The 19616-nt window shown below is 41.8% G+C and overlaps 1 protein-coding gene across 3 annotated transcripts in view; it reads right to left on the minus strand.

Moving 5' to 3' along the window:
• The window catches only part of ZNF592 (zinc finger protein 592), a 39728-nt gene that overhangs the window by 17449 nt on the left and 2663 nt on the right, over window positions 1-19616 (minus strand). For 2 of the 3 annotated variants that reach the window (XM_062583561.1, XM_062583560.1), the window contains 2 exons: window positions 15078-17422; window positions 1356-1534 (listed from right to left, as the gene is read on the minus strand). In XM_062583561.1, coding sequence (XP_062439545.1) covers window positions 1356-1534; window positions 15078-17414 — 2516 coding nt within the window. In that variant the 5' untranslated portion in view covers window positions 17415-17422. Of the gene's footprint in view, window positions 1-1355; window positions 1535-15077; window positions 17423-19001; window positions 19034-19616 lie in introns of those variants that run through there. The other variant, XM_062583562.1, reaches the window with a different exon arrangement.

Below are 19616 nucleotides of genomic sequence, written 5' to 3' on the forward strand. Positions count from 1 at the left end.
TCAGCACCAACCTCTGCTGTAAACTGGGAGCCCATCAGCTGGAAAGAAAGGGGAAAGGACTTACACTGCATCATCGTCAGAAGACTGAGCTTCCTATATAACATATCTTAGGCCTGGGTGACACATTGTCAGCCAAAGTGTTTTCAGAGATGAGGATGCCGCGCAAGTGGCACCTATGTAATGCTCAGCATAGTGAAACTGTATCTGCTATTGGGATTCTCAGGTGCCAGCGCAGTACAAACACCTGCATCAATGCAGTGGTTATGTACCTGACAGCTACTACTATTCACATTTTTCTACCTAGGGGAAAACCTTTTTTTTCCCCAGCATTCCTCCTTCTCTCAAATTAATTCATTTTCCAACAGCATCGGTATCATAGCCATTTAATTTGTAATGGATTTAATTTCATTGTAGATTATGCCACACTGCAATCAGATCCCATATAAAAAAAAATCTGTATATAATTAAACTCAGAATTAGTTAAATATATGTCTCTTCATAGCTGAAAGAAAAAGCCCTTGAAAACTTAAATGTGATTTTAGAATAAACCATAAAGGGGAGGCTTCTTGAATTTGCAGACAGTCTACAAGAGTAAGTCCAACAGAAGATATTACCCTATTCACTTCAAATTTCAGAGTTAAATATTTAGTAGTAATCAGATAAAAATAAGAGGACTTTGAGGACTCTTAAAAGGTCCCCATGTCCACTCTTCATCTCCCCAGGCAAATCATCTATACTATACCATAACAGCAGTACTGTACCTGTGGTGATCTAAATATATAGGGCCGGCAAGGTCTATAGGGAAATGTAATAATGTACTTTATTAAAGCAATCGATTCAGTTGAGGAAAGGAAAACACATGCACACACACACAACAGCATCTAAAACCTTAGAAGCCTTCTTCCATTTGTGTTACAACTTGACAAGTATTTGGAAATTTTTAGGGTCATACAAGAAAATAATCTATGCCCTATTTGTGAAGGCACACATTCCTCAGTCCATTATGACTGACATAAATATAAGTTCAAATCAGAAAGGGATTTAGAGGATTATCTGCAATCTTCTCCTATAAATATCAACTCTGAGATGATTGTCTGCAATGCGAAGTTAACACAAACAGGCAAACATCTTTCGACTTAAAGCTGGCTCAAAATCATTTCTGGCATGAGATCTATCTCCTCTTAAGCTCATTTAGTGTTTCCCGGTTTCAAATGTATTTTGCCACACAAAAAAACATGTCCATCCCATGTTGCATCCTCTCTTTAGCTTCCGCCTAAAGGCATGCATGCTTCCCAAGAGCTACGTGAGCTTCTTGCTTCTCCTTGCATTCTCAGACCTTTCAGAGCAGCACCAACCTGAATCCGACTTTGCGGGAGTAATGCAGGCAGTTCTCCTTGACGTGGGTTTGGAAATAGGCAGACCGGCACACTGCTCCGCACTCCGGGCAGCAATAGGGAGACTTGTGAGCATGGATTCTTTGATGAGCACAGTAACTGCACTGGTTAGGTAGCATCATCTGGCACACTTGACATGTCTGATGAAAGAAAGGTCACATTAGTCATTGCACACTGGCTTCCCCCCTCCTTAATTCATCCTAGAAAACTCTGAGGTTTAGAGAAAGCCCCAGCACCTTCCACCTCGATGCTACAAAACTCTGTGGCTACATTGCTTGACAGCTTTTTCCAGAACCAACCGAAGTATTTCTATAACTAGCCATATCAGATGACTGTATCCATTCTTAAACCGTGGCCTCTGTGGCTTAATTTTTTTTCCCTCCTAGAAAAAGAAAGCAAAACCTTTCACCTCTTAGCTCAGTCACTGCTTTCGTCTTAGCAGTAAATCTCTTGAGCAGGAAAGTACTTTTCTTAACGCTGCTTCTCCCACAACTCAACTAAAAAGACCAGAAAAACCCAACCACCTCCCAGCTCAAAACTCTGTTACCACCCGAATGCAGTGCAGTGTTGAAATGTGGTAGCCTTCTCCGCCAAAGATGCATCTGAGGCTCCTGAAAGTTTTCTTTTGACCACACCAAATCTGAACTTTTGAAGACTACATGCCACACATGCTATAATACATTTAAAGACACTTCTTGGTAGCCTCACACTAAAAACAACACAAATACTCTTTCTCTCCCTGTTTTTATACCTTCTGCAAAATCCCATTTTTTGCCTGCTATTAGAAGGCAGGTTACTAGGAATACAGTTTTGCCAAAGCAGCATCATTTACTTGATAACTAAAGCTTTTTTAGATGGACACATAGTCCCAGTTTCAACAGCTCTCAAACTTTTTCTCCCTTTCTCAGGTACCTTAACTCCTCTGTACTCCTCCAAAGCCCAGGAACAGCTATTAGTGCACTACCAGCACATATGTTACCTAATTCCTAAGCAGCACTATAGCAGTAGTAGATACCTACCCTCCGGACTTGGGCTGAAACTCTCTTCCGTCATGAATAAACCTATGCAAAATTACTCCTCTACTCCTAGCTCTATGTTATGCATGAACTGCAGCAAATGGCTCATTAGGGATTATCAAATCAGGTAATTTAACGGCATCCTTTGTTCAGCTACAGTTAAAGAAGGCTACAGGGCTGATTAGATCAGAGACAGCATGAAACTGTACCCGAGGGCATGTCTGCAGAGCCCAGAGAAGCTTTTAATGTAGTGTGTGCCCACGTAGCCTGGACAGACCAAACCAAGTCAGGCAGACTTAAGCACCAGCTGGCAACCAGAAGAGAAACCCATGCCAGAAGCCCCTAAATCTGGCAAAAACGTAACACTGCTTAGGGCCAGCTCAGTTTTCTACACTGTTGCTATTCTACCCAACAGCTCTAGGACACTCTGCTATGTAACTCCCATCAGGGAACTGTTCAGAAAACGCTGCAGGTAGTAGAAAGCATCATTTATATTAAAAGGCAAAGCCATGACAAATCTGAAAAGGTTCATGGGAAAGAAAGAATAAATCGCCAAACAAGCCCAAAGCCTCAAGGACACACGACTTCAGACACGTTAGAAACGGCAGTTTAAGAACAGAAAATACTCGAAGAAAGAGATAAATGGATGGAAGACAGCCAAATGACACCTTCCACCAGCACACACACACACCTCAAAGAAATCCATTTCAAGTAAACTCAGGAGTATTTCAGCATTTCCCCAAATGCCAGAAAAACCCCCTCACTGCACCGAGAAAACATAGCGCTACCAAGATCAATCCTGTGAAATATAAACGGGACCAGCAGCCCCAGGAGAGATTTGCTCCAAAAGGGGAGATTTTAGGGGCAGAGCATTGCTAAGTAGGATCTCCAGTTCCCCAAAGCCCTCCAAACCCCTAGATGACAGCTACAAGAAGAGATTCTTGCCCAGGGAAGCCTCAGGCTGTTTTACTCCTTTTTATGCAATTTCTGCATATTTTCTGTTTTAACGTGCAGCAGAGATTTTTACTCTTTTTTTTTCCTGCATTATGGCAGGACTTCTCACGCTTTGATCTTTGATCTCACTCACTTTTTAAAGCAGACTCAGCACAAACGCGAGCAGAAAGCACCTTCGCTCTTGCAGCTTAGTGAGAAATGCTTCCTCCTGGGACCCAAAAAACTGCTGGTTTAGTTTTATGGCACCAAAAGACAGTGTTTGGGGCCTCCCTTCCTCCTCCCTAGCACATCGCATCCAGTGGCCTCGAAGGCTTCCCTGGGCACTCCGGTAGCCAGCACACACCAAAAATCTGTATCTTCCCCACCACGGGTGCCTGTGCTAGCTCTGCTGAACCACGCGAGAAGCTCAGTGGGGACAAAATACGCTAAAGTAGGGCAGAAGGAAGCACGAGGGACGACTAGCAAGAGGCATTACAACTAACAGTTATCTTCTCCGGGCTCTGCACGAGTGGGAAGCATGCCAGGGAGTGCATACACATGATACGGGAATAAAAAGCTGGGTTCAGCGAGGATAAGGCTAAATGAATTTATTGCGTCTGCATCCACTGTGGAAGAAGCTGGAAGGATTCCCACATGAACACCAGGCTCTGTAGGGGAAACTCGGAGTTTGGGAAGAAAAAGAAGCAGCTAAGAAAAACCTAAGCTTCAGCTCAGATTGTCCTACAGAAACAAAGTTATGGAGCAAACAGACGTAACCAACAGCAATGAGTCACACATGCAAATTAATAGAGAACGAGGGAAACTAGCATATTTAACCAGTATTAATTCTTTAGGAGAAGAGTCAACACAACTTCTCTCGTTCTCCTTCACAGATCTATGCAAGTCCTCTGAAGGAGTCAAAAAATACATGTATAACAAAGATCTGACCTACAGCTTGGGCCATTTACCTGGATTTCCCAAAGGGTTTTGACAACACTTTTGCCAGAAGCTTTCAAGGAAACTATGCTGCCATGGCATAAACGAGGAAGGATATTTTATTTTTTTAAATAATAAATTAGAAGAGAGGAATAAACAGTCACTTCTAGGATTGGTGGAAGGTCCCAAGTGGGGTTCTTCTGGGATTTGGGCTCCTCTAAGTTTTCACAAGGTAGTTGGGAAAGGTAATGAGCAGAGGAGTGGTTGATGATACTTGGGTAACTCAGGGTATTACAGATAAGGGCCAGCCCTGAAGAATGGCAAGAAGACTGGGCAACAAAATGGCAGGCTACATTTATCTGTCTATTGGAAATTTAAGTGAAGCATATGGGGAAAAGCAGTCTTAACTTTATATGTAAAGCAACAGTCTTCTGGCTGACCACTGTCGCTAAGCGACAAGATACTGGGCTTGCGATGGTTCAGTTAGAAAACTAACAAAAATAAATCCCCACACAATATTCAGGAGCTATCAAAAAACCTAAATTAGATGTCAGGAATGAATTTAAAAAATCCCCCCCACCCCCTGCAAAAAAAAAAAAAAAAAAAAAAATCAACACAAGGCAGGACAGGGAACATCCCTCTACTACACGTAGTCCATAGAGTTTATGAGTCCTGGGTTCCCTTCCTTAATCTGTACATAGAATTGGAAAAGGCTCAAGGTGGGGGGGGGGAAGTGTTTTTGGGCTCGTTCTTATCTCCCTTCCCCAACATCTGCAAAAGATGGCAAGACCAGAAATCCTGCACCTAACTGCCCAGAAGGCTTGCTTTGTACCCCAAGGGCAGCTGCGTCTGGGCTGCCCTGGAGGCTTCAGCTTAGAGGCTCAGTGTTTTTTTCGTTTGAAACTCTTCTGCTTCGTGTAAGGAATCATTACTTGCCTCCAGCTGTCACTTTTTTTTTTTTCTTTTTTAAGTCTCTTTTCTAGTTTTCCATGACTTTTCAAAGAAATCTGGCAGCAATTTGAGACATTCATTAGTCAGTTATTTCTAAAGCATGTTACCAGGATATTGGGTTGTGTAATGTCTGTGTTTTTCATATACTCCCGTTAATAAATAACTCTTGATTAAAGCGTAGGTTACAAGTTTTCATTACTCCCCATTTGCCTGTAACATTTCAGTTCAGTTCTTCCTCCAGAAGTCACATTCATGAGGAAACACACAAAAATGTTCAGATGCTCAGTCATTTCAGAACATTTAATTTTATTCCCATTTCTACTTATTAGCTTCTTCAGAAGACAGAGGGAAAAAAATCATTGAAGTAGAGTTCACATTAAAAAAAATATATATCATTCCAAAAATTTAGTCTTACTAAACACAACCCTGCGTTCTTTGAAGTGTTTGCAAATCAGGAAATTCATAGTTAGCACACAGCCCTGCACAAAAAAGCGCCTGCGTAAAGACGGCGCCATTGACCTTTCTGTTTCATTGAAGTAGTTGACTAAATGACTCAATGGCAAACGGGATCCATTTACAAGTTTCTTTTTTCCCTCCCCCCTATCTGTCAGCAGTGTAAAGCACTTTGGATCAGAAAGCCGGAGCAAGTCCCCTTCTTCTCACACATAGGCACCACTACTAAATTCCTGTGGCCAATTTTCTTGCACAGATAAGGTCCGTAACCAGCTAGGGCACAATTCTCATTAACACACAACTCAAAACTTAAAGCAGAACTCGGGGGGCCAAAAATCCTTCACTTTCACTTATTTCCCGATATGTGCACGGAAAAAGGAATCAGCCTCAGCACAAGCCAAAAAAAGTCTTGTGCATCACTTTTAGATTCACATTATGGAGAGGTGAGTAGCATCGATGAAGTTTACATCCATTTCAGATGTTCTCAGACCACAAGGATGCTTGACATTATAGTGTAACTTCAGCCGAAAACACAGATATACTAACTCTAAAGCATAGCATCTGAGCTACAGAAGGCAAAAGAGGAATTTGTAATAATGCTAACAGCTTAAAAAATATTAAGGACTCAGAGTGAAAGAGTAGAGGGGAACAGACACTGTATTTTTGGAATGCAAATGTACTGAAGAGCACTTGTCCTTTACGTATTCAAAGCAAAAATCTGCCCCAGAACTGACCCAACTCCTGAGTTCTTCTGAAATTCAGCCTTTTGAAAGTTTTTTTTCCCCCTATTTTAGTCAGGGCTCGGGGAGGAGGGGCACTTCTGATAGCCGAGGGATCCTGGGCAGTTAGGAACATGTGATGGAGATTAGCAGGATGTTTCTGCTATAAAAAAAAATTAGCAGGGAATTACTACTTAAAATTAATCTTTACGTGTACATTAGCTTTCACTTACTGCCTCGCCAGGAAAAATGCCAGCAATCTGCATCCTTTGGAGTAGATGTTTTGCTGTGTTATATGATGTGCTGGCTCCTGCATGAAGGCTGGTTATCGGATTTTGTGGCTCCAGCCCATCACGTCAGCTCTGCAATTTCTGCCTCCAACCTTCCCTTCCTCACCTCCTGTCTTCTTCATCTCCTGCTGGTACACTCATTTGCTGGGCCAGGCCAAACTTCGCTGAACAACCCGCACTCTTGGAGGATTATTTTTTACTTGCATCATTGCAACAATCCAGTTTACAATGTCACTGCACAAAAGTTTATCAATGCAAGCAGAAGGGGCAGGCAGAGAATTTCTTCCCCTGTCTTTGCGATAACCAAACTGCACCCCCCACAGGCTCTCTTTTAAAGAGCTCTCACTGCATGAATATACTCAATTTATAGATGAAAAAACTACCAGAGAAGCCTGCCAAATATTAATTATAAGAAGGAAAACCTAGAATTCAGCTGACTTAAAACCATTGTATTGAAATTTCAATCACAGAACACATATCAAACCCAGTCCTAACGTAGGTAAGTTTATCCTAGTTAACTCCTATAAGGCATGCAACTCTTACATTGCCACACCTAAATATAACAGAGAGGTTTTTATTTCATTGGTTATGTTTTAAAACATCAGTATTAAGATCCAGTGAGGGAGCCTGTTTAGGCTTCAGTCTATAGGACATTATTAGAAGATGCTCTTCAATCCTACTCTAGTCCAAAACTTCAGGCTGCTGCTCTCCTGCCAAGGTTAGCTTATTCCCCCTCTATACCATATATCTTGCCATCCTCAGCTTCATCTGTGCATTTCACTTCCTCACGCTTGCCCAGTTCACTCTTGCTTGTATTCCTTTATCTCACTCACAGCCCTTCTTAGACCTTCACCAAGACTAACTCTTCCACACACATATATGTCTAAACTGGTCCAAGACATCAAAGTGTTCAAACTTCAGTAAAATAAGAATTTTATTTGAATAAAACCTTTTTTCCTAAAAGCCAGCGTCATTCAATAGCTTCAAAATACATTTTTGCGTATGCAGAAAAATTCCCAGTTAAAGTTTCAATGTAGACATAAAAATTTGACAGCTCTTAGAAACTGAAAGTGAAATTGCAATATAGAAAACCCCACTAATATCAAGAGATTGGCAATATCGCATCAAATAAGCTTAACTCCAAATTTTCTCAGCTCTTCTCTCCTCATGAACTCATCTGTAATTTTCAAGAATTTCTGTTCCACATCATTTATTCCTCACCCAGCAACCAACCATTCTGCCTCTTACATTGTGACTTGAAAGCTGAACCAATGCTCTCACTTGCTGAAGGGACCTGCCATTTAGTTAGGACCTCCCAGTTTCCACACTTCCACTTTCAAATCACTAGTATGGCTCCATGGTGCAGAGATGGTTCTTCCCTCCATCCTGAAGCATCCTTCTGCCCATCCATCAGTGGTGACAACTATCTTCTAGTCTCCCAACTCTGGTTCTTCTTGCTTTCCTCCCCTTGCTTGCTCCTTGCATCCCACCAAAGACAGTGCCATGGCTGTTCAAATTCCACTTTTGCAGTCTTCTTCAACAACCACTTTGCTTTTTCACCTATTGCCTCTCTACTTGCCCAATCACTTCTTTGCTACTCCCAACTATAAGACTTCACTACTCTTTCCAGAAGGAAGAGATAGGGGAAACTTCTCTACTCCTGCTTCCAGCAGCCTCTTAGTTCTAGGCACTGATAGTGGGTTCTTGCTTTCTCTCCAACCCTGATATGTCATGGCCAGCTTATGCCCCTTGGGTGACAGTAATCAGATTGTCAATCCCCCCTACTTGTTCTTGCCTCCAGACACACGTCTCGGCCACCTCTTTGCATGTGCCTTCATTCTCTGTTCCCAGCTTTCTCTGAGCTGATCTGATTCTCTAGGAGGCTGCAGGATAGATATAGTTGAGAGAACAAGTGCCGGTGGGGAAGGAGGAGAAGGGGAGACTGTTCCCTTGTGTGACAGTGACTCGCAGACTAATTATGCAGACCACAAAACTGCATGCTACCTCTTCTTCCTCCTCAGCCTCTTCTTCTCATCCTAATGCTCTGTTTTGGCCTCAGGGTGCAGGCTCACACTCCTATCCTGCTACTCATCTCTTTGTCTGCACTCCCAGCAGTTACCGCCTTGAGCTTCATTCCCGTATTCATCATAACCTCCTCCAACCCTTTCCTTCTATAAAATCTAGAAGGAAAAATTCTGTATAAAGCAAAAGTCAGACTTTGCTAATACCTAAGGCTTGCATTAAGTGATCTTGGTTTGGGAGGGGGGAAAAGTGGTGCTTCACAGAGTCACGTGAATTTCTGTGAATTTTCAATCCTCTTGCTTTTTAAAGTAAAACATGAACACACGGGGCAGGGGAAGACAGAGAGAAATAGCAGAGAGATGGCTGCTGCCTTCCTTGCTTGCTACTTTGCTGCTGGGAAATCACCAGTGCAGCATGTGGTCTTCCTAGCTTCTGGCAAGTTTTAGCCAATAAATTATAAAGCATTGATTTAAGATGGGGAAGGAAGAAGACAAAGAAAAGGCAACTAGAGAATAGCTTTTAAATAACTCCAATGTAGGTGGTGCACAAACAGGATAAGTCATGATTAATTGAAAAATTCTTATTAGACAAATAAAGGAAGACAGAAGAGGAAAGAAAACGGGAAGAACAACAGCACAAAGGTGTTTTTTTAAAAAAAGTCTTTACTTTACATTCTGTACTTTATTTAAGTCTTAGCTACCTCAACGGGCTTTGGGAGGTCAGGTCAAAAGGACAGAACAGTAAGAAGTATCTCTGGTTGCCAGTAGATGGACAATTACGGCCAAGAGGGTCAGAAAGTACTTTGAATTCTTGCACATGTTATTCTCCACTACCCTATCCTTTTCATCAAAAAAAAAAATGTTTGCATCTTTTGTTCTTCACTCCTACTGGAAATCTCTTCTAGAATTCACTCCTCCAATGATTAGAGGCTATCTTCCAATCAATGCTGCCCTTAGGCTTAAAAGCCTCTTCTCTATAAACATCATGTTGGAGAGAGATTGGCCTTGCACACTTTTGCTCTTTCAGGGAAGAAATCAAAAAAAAAAAAAAAAAAAAAAAAAAGAATGCACCAGGACCTGCATTTTTTTGCTCATCTCCTGTAATTTAAGTCTAGTTCTGTAAGGGCTACAAAAACTGCCTGATCCCTGCAGGTCCTGGGCTGAAAATGCACAGGAAACTCTAGCCTTGACTGACTGCCCCAATTAGTGTCCTCAGTACCACGCAATCCAGAGACTCGCTGCAAGAGCTTGCAGAGCCCAGCAGCCAGGTTGGGCAGTCAGGGAACATCATGTGGACTCTCAAATGAGCCAACCTTGGTGCAGCTTAAGACTATAGAAACCATTTGACTTTTGCAGATTTAATTCCTGGAAGGGAGGGGAGGGGGAACACCAAAAAAACACCCACAACCCTCAGCTTATATTCTAGCCAGTACAGTATTGAAGGAAACCCATCCTCCCTTCCTAGGTGTTTGCCAAGCTAAATTAATAAATGTCTTTAATCTCCCCTCATAAAATCATTTTTCCATTTCTCCAATGATTCCTTCTTCATTCACTCTAATTCATCTCTGTAAGCGTGTGTGCGTGTGCCCGTGTAAAAGTACTAACAGGATCCTGGTTGATTCACTGCAAGTTAGCATAGCAGCTTGCAGAACTGTGTCACCTTAGTGATTCAGAGTATTCTTGTGCCCAAACACACATCCTGCTTTTCAGCTTCTTCATTCCATTTTTACTCAGTCTTCAAGACTATCTAGGTCCTCCTGAAAAACATCCCCGAACTTTCCTCCTCCACAATGATCTCTTTCTTTGCTGGCTCAGCAGATTTATCTGCTCTCATTCTCCAAGATCCTTAATATGAATATTAATTAAGATTTATCTTTAAAACATTCCTAAGGGAATCTTATAAGCAACCTACCTCCAGTTGCAGTCACCTCTTACCTAGTTCTGCCCAAACCTCCTAATTCAACTTCTTCAGCACAACAGTTCCCCACATGGCACTCAATCAACTATCTCACTGAACGTCATGAAGAGCTGGATCTACCCATTTTCTTAAAAGAATCATGTGAAGATGTGTATCAAATTAGTTTGGAATAATCTAGCTTTGTTTTGCTTTCTACTTGCACCTATGTAATTGCCCTTTTTCCTCAAACTTGCTCGAGAATGTAATGCAATGCTGCAGTCAGACCAGATGGATCTGAAGTTACCTGGGACATCTCTACCACTTTTTGTGACTCTGGAGAACAACAAACATAATACCTATAGGTAGCTCAGCTTATAGCTTGATTAAAAAAAATTTAAAAAAAGGTAACAACCAACCAGATTTTCAAATTCACATACCATTTTTTTCTTGTGTTCAGAGACAGAAAAGTTGTAAACAGATTCCATCAAGTGACTCAATTCACAAGCTCACAGAAATTGCAAAATTGGCCTCAGAAGACTTCAAAAAAGTAAAGCAACTGTGATCTATTAATATGACCTGCTCAAAAGATATGTCCAGTAAATCCAGTTCTTTCTATTTCTGAAATAGATTAATTTGAAATTCTTAAAGCTGGTATCCTTACTATAAGCCACAGAGATCCTACCTCAGTATTTGGATAAAAGCACCTGCCTCCATCTTATGCATACATTGGATAAAAGTAAGCCAGGTTGGATTTCCCTGCTGTACTTTGAACAGCAGCAGTCATGTACCTACTGCAAATCTATAATGTAATATTAAAGGCCAAGATCACAATTGTTCTAAAGGTCTTTCCACTCCACTTTTTCAGTTACAGCATCATCCCCCTCCCTTCCTCTCACTCGCACCAAATTTCCTCCTTTCCCTGCTCTCCAGATGACATCCATATCTTGGTTTCTCCCTCCAAAACAACCATGATCCAGCACTGTCATTCTTATTTTGGCCTGACCTAGAATACTCATGCAGCTCTTTAGCATTCCTTTTACCACAGACTTTACTCAAGGCTAATCAGAAAGTTTAAGTATTTTCCAAACTGCCAAAAGAAACAAACTAATAGAAAACCCAACAATCATTTTATTTTCCTTTTAAATGGGTACTGAAAATGCGAAGATGCCAAAGTAATTCATAAAATTGTGGCAAAAAATTCCAACTAAAACAAGAAGTCTTAAGTATCAATACAGGGTACGTTTTCTTGCATAGCAAAGCCGGCTTAAGCTGTTGCTTTCTCTCCAATCCAATTATTGCTGCCTCTTACTGATGCTTGCTCATCCTTCAGTTGTATCACTGCAACATGAAACTGCATAATTGAAACAATCAGATTGAAAAAAAAACGTCTTCTCCCTTCCATCTCTATTCTTAACAAACTTGTTGGGTAATATACCTTCCTTTCCTTCTACACAAGGTGACATTTCCATTCCACATCAGAGCTAAAAAAAATTATTGAATTAAAAGCACCATAGTCTCCAGAGATTCAAGCTCTGTTTGGTTTCTCAGATTATCTCCACATTAGATGTTTCCTGCAGGAGGGCAGGAATGGTTAATAATCCAAATAGGGTGTCACTTGACAGAAGAGCTCCAAAGAGCATAGAGCAAAAGAGCAAAGAGCAAAAAACCATTTAGCTTATTTTACATAGGCTGGAGTTTCAGTCTCCTGAGATTTACTCCAACTAACAGCAAACCACATACTATCTCCAGAGCAAAGAAGAAAATTGGCAGACCAACCGACCAGTTACATTTGCAAAAATGCTACTTCTACTCTTTGTTCTCTTATTCAGAGTAAGACTTTTCCTCTTATACATCTGTCTATCCTTCTCAAGAACTCATTTTTGGGGGATAACGTGGTATTAGAGCAATTCGAATATAACAATCACTGATGGTGAAGACCAACTCTGCTGCAAACAAAACTGAAGGGACTTTTTCTGTTTGTTGAAGCTCTTTGAAATGCAGAAGTCAAGCCATAGCTCTACTTTGAAGTATCAAGATGCTCTGTACTTTATTGACACGTGAGGAATAATTTGTGACTCAAATCTGGGATTAAGAACAATATTCAAAAATACAAAACTCAAAATGCTAGATGGTCATTTGCCAGCCTTAGAACTTGATAATAATTTTCCTCCCCACCATATCTTTCTTCCTAAGCAAGGTCTCAACACAATAGGAAAATATCCCCTAGTAAAGAATAAAACTAAAAGGTTATGCTGAATGCAACTGTCACATGAATGCTTTCCTCTGTAGCACAGTTTGTATTACTGCCCCCAAAACAAGTGACCAAGTGACATGGCACAACTCTGGAGGTGGAAGCAGATGGTGTGGGCAAGAGAAAAGGTGTATTTTTCAACTGCTTTTGCCACCTAAGAAACCAGTGTCTGTGAAACTAGACACTCAGTCATTTCCAGCTCCTACCAACATTGCTTTTTCTGACTTAAATAAAAATAGCAAGCCAGGAAGTTGTCTTCACAACTGATACAGTAGGTTGTCCACAGCACCTACTCAGAGTGAGTTCAGCCAGTTAATGTCTTCCCATTTCAGAAGCTTAAGACACATACTCCAACAATGTTAACTACAGCCTCCTCACCCCACAGCCTGATACAGTCGTAGCAGATTGCGTTGTAATAAATAGGAGTGACCTCTAACTCCCCCATGAGAAGGCAGCCTACTACACAGAAAGTGCCAACTCAAGGCAGGTGAGCACAAACTCTTATTTCCTTAATAAATTTACCAGTTTTATTGGAAGAGATGTTCCGGGAATAGCATGGAGCACTACAGGGCAGTCTGGAAGACAGCAGATACACTGAAAAAGGACCCTCAGAGCAATGCTATAGCAAGACTGTGAATGCATATAAATACAGAAAGATCAAGTAGCGAAGGGATGGTATTACAAGTTCTACTGTCCACTCTCTTCCATTTTTTTCAACATCTATATTCACAAAAATAATCTGAAATCTACAGAATGTAATTTGAAGCAAGAGGCTTAAACTCTTTTCTCAGTTAAGTTACAGAATAAATGATTTGATTAGAGTCTAAAAATACTTACTGTCAGACATTTCTTCTCTGTAAGTAGCTCTCAAATTGATAATCCCGCAACAAAAATAGGAAATACATTTTTGATGCGACTGATTAACGTTTTAGTTCCCTTAGAAGCACCCACTGTATCCCTTTACTCAAAGGTTTTAACTCAAGACTGCGACATTTCTTAAAAACGCACTATGGTTCAAAACCAAGTTATGGTGCTGATAGAGCCCAGTGCTTGTTGGTCTGCCTTACACAAGAAACCCACTATGTGGCCATGACAATCCCTTCTAGCCTTACCATTTTGTCACTACATAAAAAAGTCATTCAGGCATAATCTGGTTTTTGTTGATGATAAGTTTAAGCAAAAGATAACAAAGCACCTAAATGGGACCACAGCATGCCCATGTTAGTAACCTCACTATTCCTATTTTCTGTTTAACTAGAGAAGGGATACTCTGGAGCATGCAACTACTAAGATGGCCAGGGCAGAGACTGGCCATCATATTCCCCAGAATGTCCCCTATTGGCTGGAGCCCTTGTTCATGGAGCTCATGCAGAAGATTGTACTAGGGAGTCTGCCAGCTCTACCAGCAGCCAGAAGGTCACAGAAAACTTTCATTTCATCTAAAGAGATAAGCAGAAAGGATTCCTCTTCCTGTTCAATTTTAGATTATTTTATATTCAGAAGGTATTGACCATTATCTCTAAAAATAAATGAACAGAAGCCTAAGCCTGTGGTCTGCAAAGTCCGTGCTGCTGTCAAAACACCAGCACCACATCACACTGCTAGCCTCTCAGCCAGTCTCATCCCACTCTTTTACCAGGCTGAAAGTGTAAGTAGCTCCCAAAGCCCACGGTTGCACAGAAGATTTTGGCCTAAGTTCTACGGAAGGTGAAATTACATTACATCAGCTTTTCCTCTAACAGAGTTTAGAGCACAAAAATCTGTTTAAGGTACCACTCTGTTGGTCTTCCCCTACAATGCTCTCAGATGAGGTGTGCAAGTGATTCTTGATCTCCAACACCAACTTCCTTTGATGCCTGTGGATCTCAGTAGTCCGTACTGTCCACTACCCGCCATCCTCGTAATTAAAGACACCACCTACACTTTTTATTTTCAAAGTGTAGGAAGAATGTAAGAAATCAATACTAACAAGACAAATAGAAGATTAACATCCAATGCGGTCTCTTCAGATACACACCAAGGCCACTTTGCCTGGGCTTGCTGGCCTCAACATATATATCCCAAATCTTTCCCACAGGCAGGTTTCTAGATAAAGTAACTCACACACTACTATGATGCCTGTTTTACTCCAAAAGGACAATATACTAAAACACAATAAAACTACCACCACCAACAACACTCAGAGATTTAACTATAATATTAAGATGATGACTTACCAGTCTCTCATTATCTTCTGAGGTTCTCTGGTAATGTGCTGCTAAAGCAATGTAATCTTGTGCCTGCTTGTTACATTCAAGACACTTAAGTCCGTGACGGGTTAGTCTCAGTGGGTCCGTATACAGAGGCAAGGCTGGCTGAGTGTTAGAAGAAATTCCTATGCCGCTTCCTGAAGCGGCATTGGACTTACGTGAAGGAGAGGGGAAGTGCAAAGTCTGAGGAGCCAAAGCCACTGAAGAGCTCGTAGGGGATGGTGAAAACATTTGGTCTAAGGAAATTGGTTTCATTAGCAGTTGAGAACACTGCATAATAAATCCTTTGCTCTTATGATCTCTTGCATGTTTAAGCAAGCTACACTTATTAAAAAAAAGTAGCATAGTTGAACACTGAGTGCACATGACTTCAATATGAACACTTCGTCTACTATAGTGTTGCGTTAGGCTTTTCTCTAAGGCAAATGAATCCCCACATTCCAGGCAACAATACCCAGAAGCAGGTAAATTAATACTGGTGTCAGGTGGAGGGCTAAGGTTTGGAGTATATATTGGCACCGGATTGGCACTGTGTAGTACTTTATTAAATGCCTCCACAATTACAGGAGCAGCTTTCTTTACTTGATGTACCAGCGGCACAGACATTTGTGTCAACTGAGGTTGACTTCGCCTCTGTGTGGATGACTTTGCTGTAACAGAAGCAGCAACACTGTGTGGAACTAAATTGAGATTTGCCAAGTGCACAGCTTTAGGAAGAAGACTGGAGCTGGTTGCATTAGACGGCTGCACCACAATGCCCTGCTGCTGCCTCTTGTTCAGCTGCTGACCCACAATACCTACTTTTATGGCACCACTGCTGCAGTTTGGCAGTGGAGACAGAGACACAGCAGATGCGTTACTTGCAGCAAGATCTGTTTTCATACCATCTGCATAAGGACTTGCTACATTTGACAGCTGGATAGCCACAGCCGCCCCATTTTTGGTTGAATTCTTGCTAGCCTCATTTTCCATCACTGCACTAGTGTCAGGGGAAGGTAAAGACTTGATAAACTCTTCAGCAGATGAGGTTTCCACAGGTGATTCTTCTGAAGATTTGCACAACTCATCATTTTCTGGCAAAATTCTAGTTACAGTTCTTTTAATTTCACCAGATGATGTCTTGATAGTCTTTATCCTAACTTTGGGAATAGCTGGCGGAGAGCCCGCTGCCATGGAAGGAGAGCCTTTCCCACTACTGTCACTGCACACACTTCGAGGACTCTCAGGCTGCTTGCTGGCCTTCCTTACCACCTCTAAGGGGCTTCGCGGACTCTTTGGCGACTTAGGCATTTTTGGACTTCCCTTTGTTCCATCTTTAAAAGGACCAGAAGGTTCTTTTGTAAGACTTAGTTGATCACCTTTTGGAATACACGCAACTTTTTTGGCCTGAAGAGCTACTAACGCAGCCACGCAGGATGACAGCTTGGAATGAGTTGGCTTTAACCTCTGGCGAGGTGGTACCGATGAGGATATGTTCAGCTCAGGCACAGACCCTTTACTTTCTCCTAAACTACTGTTAGGGAGGTCTCCAAACACCAAGCCTTCTCCAAGAAAACTATTGGTATCTACCAAGTCCTTACTTGATTCCACAAATCTCTCTGTTGCTTTGTCTTGTTCTCTTCTGCTCATTTCCAGCCTACTTTCTGACTGGCAGTGGATTTCCATCTTTTGTTCCTTTTTACAATACTGATCAAACATGCTTAATTCTGGCTCTGGTACCTTCCTAAGGTGATCTAGTACTGAAGCTCCTGTTGGAATATACATTGACGGTGGTGGAAAGTATGGAGTTTGGACATGTTTTGGTTTATCACCAATACTGTTTTCTTTGAATGCATCTTCTGGTTCAGGGCTGGAAATAGGGCTAAACTGACTAAATGTTGGTAAAGGCTCCGACTTGGACTGGTCCAGTTTTTCAGAGTAACTTCTTGAGCTATCACCATTAATAAAAGCTGACTCAAATTTCCCATAATTATGTACTAAAGCGTGAGCCTCCGATGGCAGATCAGAGCTACGAAACCCATTGTGTAACAGACCAGTCCCGAGATGATTCCCTTCCTTTTCTGCTTCAAAGGACTCCTGACGACTTGTGTTCTTCACAATAACACTCACAACAGGAGCATCAGAGGGAGGCAAAGAATGTGATAAGGACACATTTTCATCTATGCAGATTCCTGATGATTTCAGGTGATTCTCATTCTCCTCTCCAGCTGATTGGATGGTCTCCTTGGCATCAAGGCTAGTCGGATCAGGGATGTCAAAAGCAGCCAAGAGGTCATCAAAGTCTGGGGTTTTCATGTCCCCCATGATGAAAGCTACAATTGAAAGCAAAACACTTCATCAGGTATATTTCCCCCAAGGACAAACTCTGAAAAATTCATTTGCATAAACATCTTATGTGACAAAAAAACACAGCTACCCAAAACGCTAATGCAATTGAGTACCAAAGCTAGAAACATCTGCTTCCAGTCACTTCAGCTTCCGTTTTAACTATTCTGAGACTGACTGTCTATACACAAAGATATTAGCTGGGCAAGGCCCAGCTTTTTCAACACCATCTGCTTGGTGGAAAAGTCTCAGGGCCAAAGCAAGCTCTCCAAGGGAGGGAAACACCACACTGCTCCAGGCCCACTGTGGCTGGCATCAGTCTGACCTGCTGCCAGGCTATTTTCACCTGACCTAAGGCTGAGAGTAGGAGATCTCTCAGGAGTTTTGGTTCTTAACTTGCATGTTCTCTTCTCTGCCTTCCGCTGCGCTGTTTCGTAGGACATCACAGGGAAGGAACTTCTGCTGCCCTAACCGCACCAGTAGGATCAGCATAAGCTTGATTCGCATCCTGCCTGGGCTGCTAGGGACAGGTGACAAGCGAAAGGAGCTGCTCGCCTCCTGTCTGGTGACACAACCTGCCACCTCCAGGCTGTCTGCAGTGGTCTCAGCTCACAGCAGAGCTGCTCCTGGTGCTGCAAGCAAAGTAGTGGGAAATAGCACCCCTTCTTCCAGCATCCTTTACAGCAGGGCTTGGTTCAAATGCATCCTTTTAAGTGTCACGTGCAGGGGGGCATGTTCTCAATCTATCAGATACGTTACTGCTCCAAAACCAACTGTTATTAATCTCCATAGACTCAAAAGTACATTACTATGCTATTTTTAAAGGAGCTAAATGACAATCACTGCTAATTTCTCAACAGATTGAGCTATCCGAAATATTCAGTCCCGCTTCAAGCAAAAAAACCCCAGAAGTAAACAGGTGGCCCACAAGAAACAGCCCTGAGAAGTGAGATGACTCTGCCCAGAGCATTTTAAATAACAGAAGTCTTCACTAAATATTTTAGTACAGCAGCTCAAAGCACTGTAAACCAAGTGGGGGTTATTTTAAACAGAGGGTCAGTTCTGTAGCTTTTAATTAGGTAGTGATATCACCAGGCAAAACTGCCCAAATACAGAACAGTGGATCGCATCTGAACCATATTAAAAAATGTCATTCCTAGCTAGTTCTCTTTATAAGCCCCCTAGAAGGGAAGTGGAGATCTAGACAGCAGGTACAGAGTCCTACTAAGGCAATGATCACGCTTTGATAAGATATATGATGAAAACTTTGACAGCACAGAGTTGTTGGAACATTTGTATTCACAACTGTAAGGGATTCTGTCGTCGTCCCCCCCACCATTTAACTGAAATGGTTTAAAGTTACTGCTACATATAGATTTTCTGAATATTTAATAAGTCATTCTTTTAAGATATTTCATCGAAACCTAAAGTTTATGTGAACTGAGGTATACAAGGAAAAAAAAAAGAAGAAAAAGAAACTCAAAGAGTGTCAACCAGGCTAAACAGAGTACCAGCTCCTACTTGGCAAAGAGAACCCACAGACAGGATAGATCCTGCCACACTTACTGATTCTGTCTACATCAGAGTTGCTTGAGCCAGCAGCAAGCACCCAAAAGGAGGAGGAAGAGTCAGGAGCAGAGGTGCAGGTGGAAAGGAGAGGAGGACCCTGGGACAAGGGGGAGAAGGGAGAAAGAAGCTATTTGATACCTTCCAAAAAAGCTGGGGGCCACTGACGTAAGATTGCTTTCATTATTTATGATGGGAGAGGAAAGTTTGTCATGTATCACATTAAAACAAAACAAAAAACTCTTCCTGCCAGATTGGTCAACAAAATTTCCAGAGCTGGTTCTGGAGAAATCACTTCAGCACCAAAAGAGAACGTGCTGCTCTTTGAGCTTTAGTTCGGCTCTGCCTGCAGACAAGCCCTGGAGGGGTTGCTTTGGTTAATCTACTGCAAAACACTTGGTGGAGATTTACTTGGCTTAAGGGTGGCTCACTGTGGTTCAGCTTAAACTTGCTCTTGTTCTTAAATTAAACCACAAATATGAATGTCCACAGAGGGCTCTGCAATAATTTACAATTAGTTCCCTCAGCAAGGTAGGGCAACTTTGCATTTAGTTAAGTCCCTGGATGCTCAGAAGATTATCCATATGCTTCAAATCACCAGCAGTTGATAATGAG

This window comes from Rhea pennata, chromosome 10 (genome assembly GCF_028389875.1).
Source record: "Rhea pennata isolate bPtePen1 chromosome 10, bPtePen1.pri, whole genome shotgun sequence".
NCBI lineage: Eukaryota > Metazoa > Chordata > Aves > Rheiformes > Rheidae > Rhea > Rhea pennata.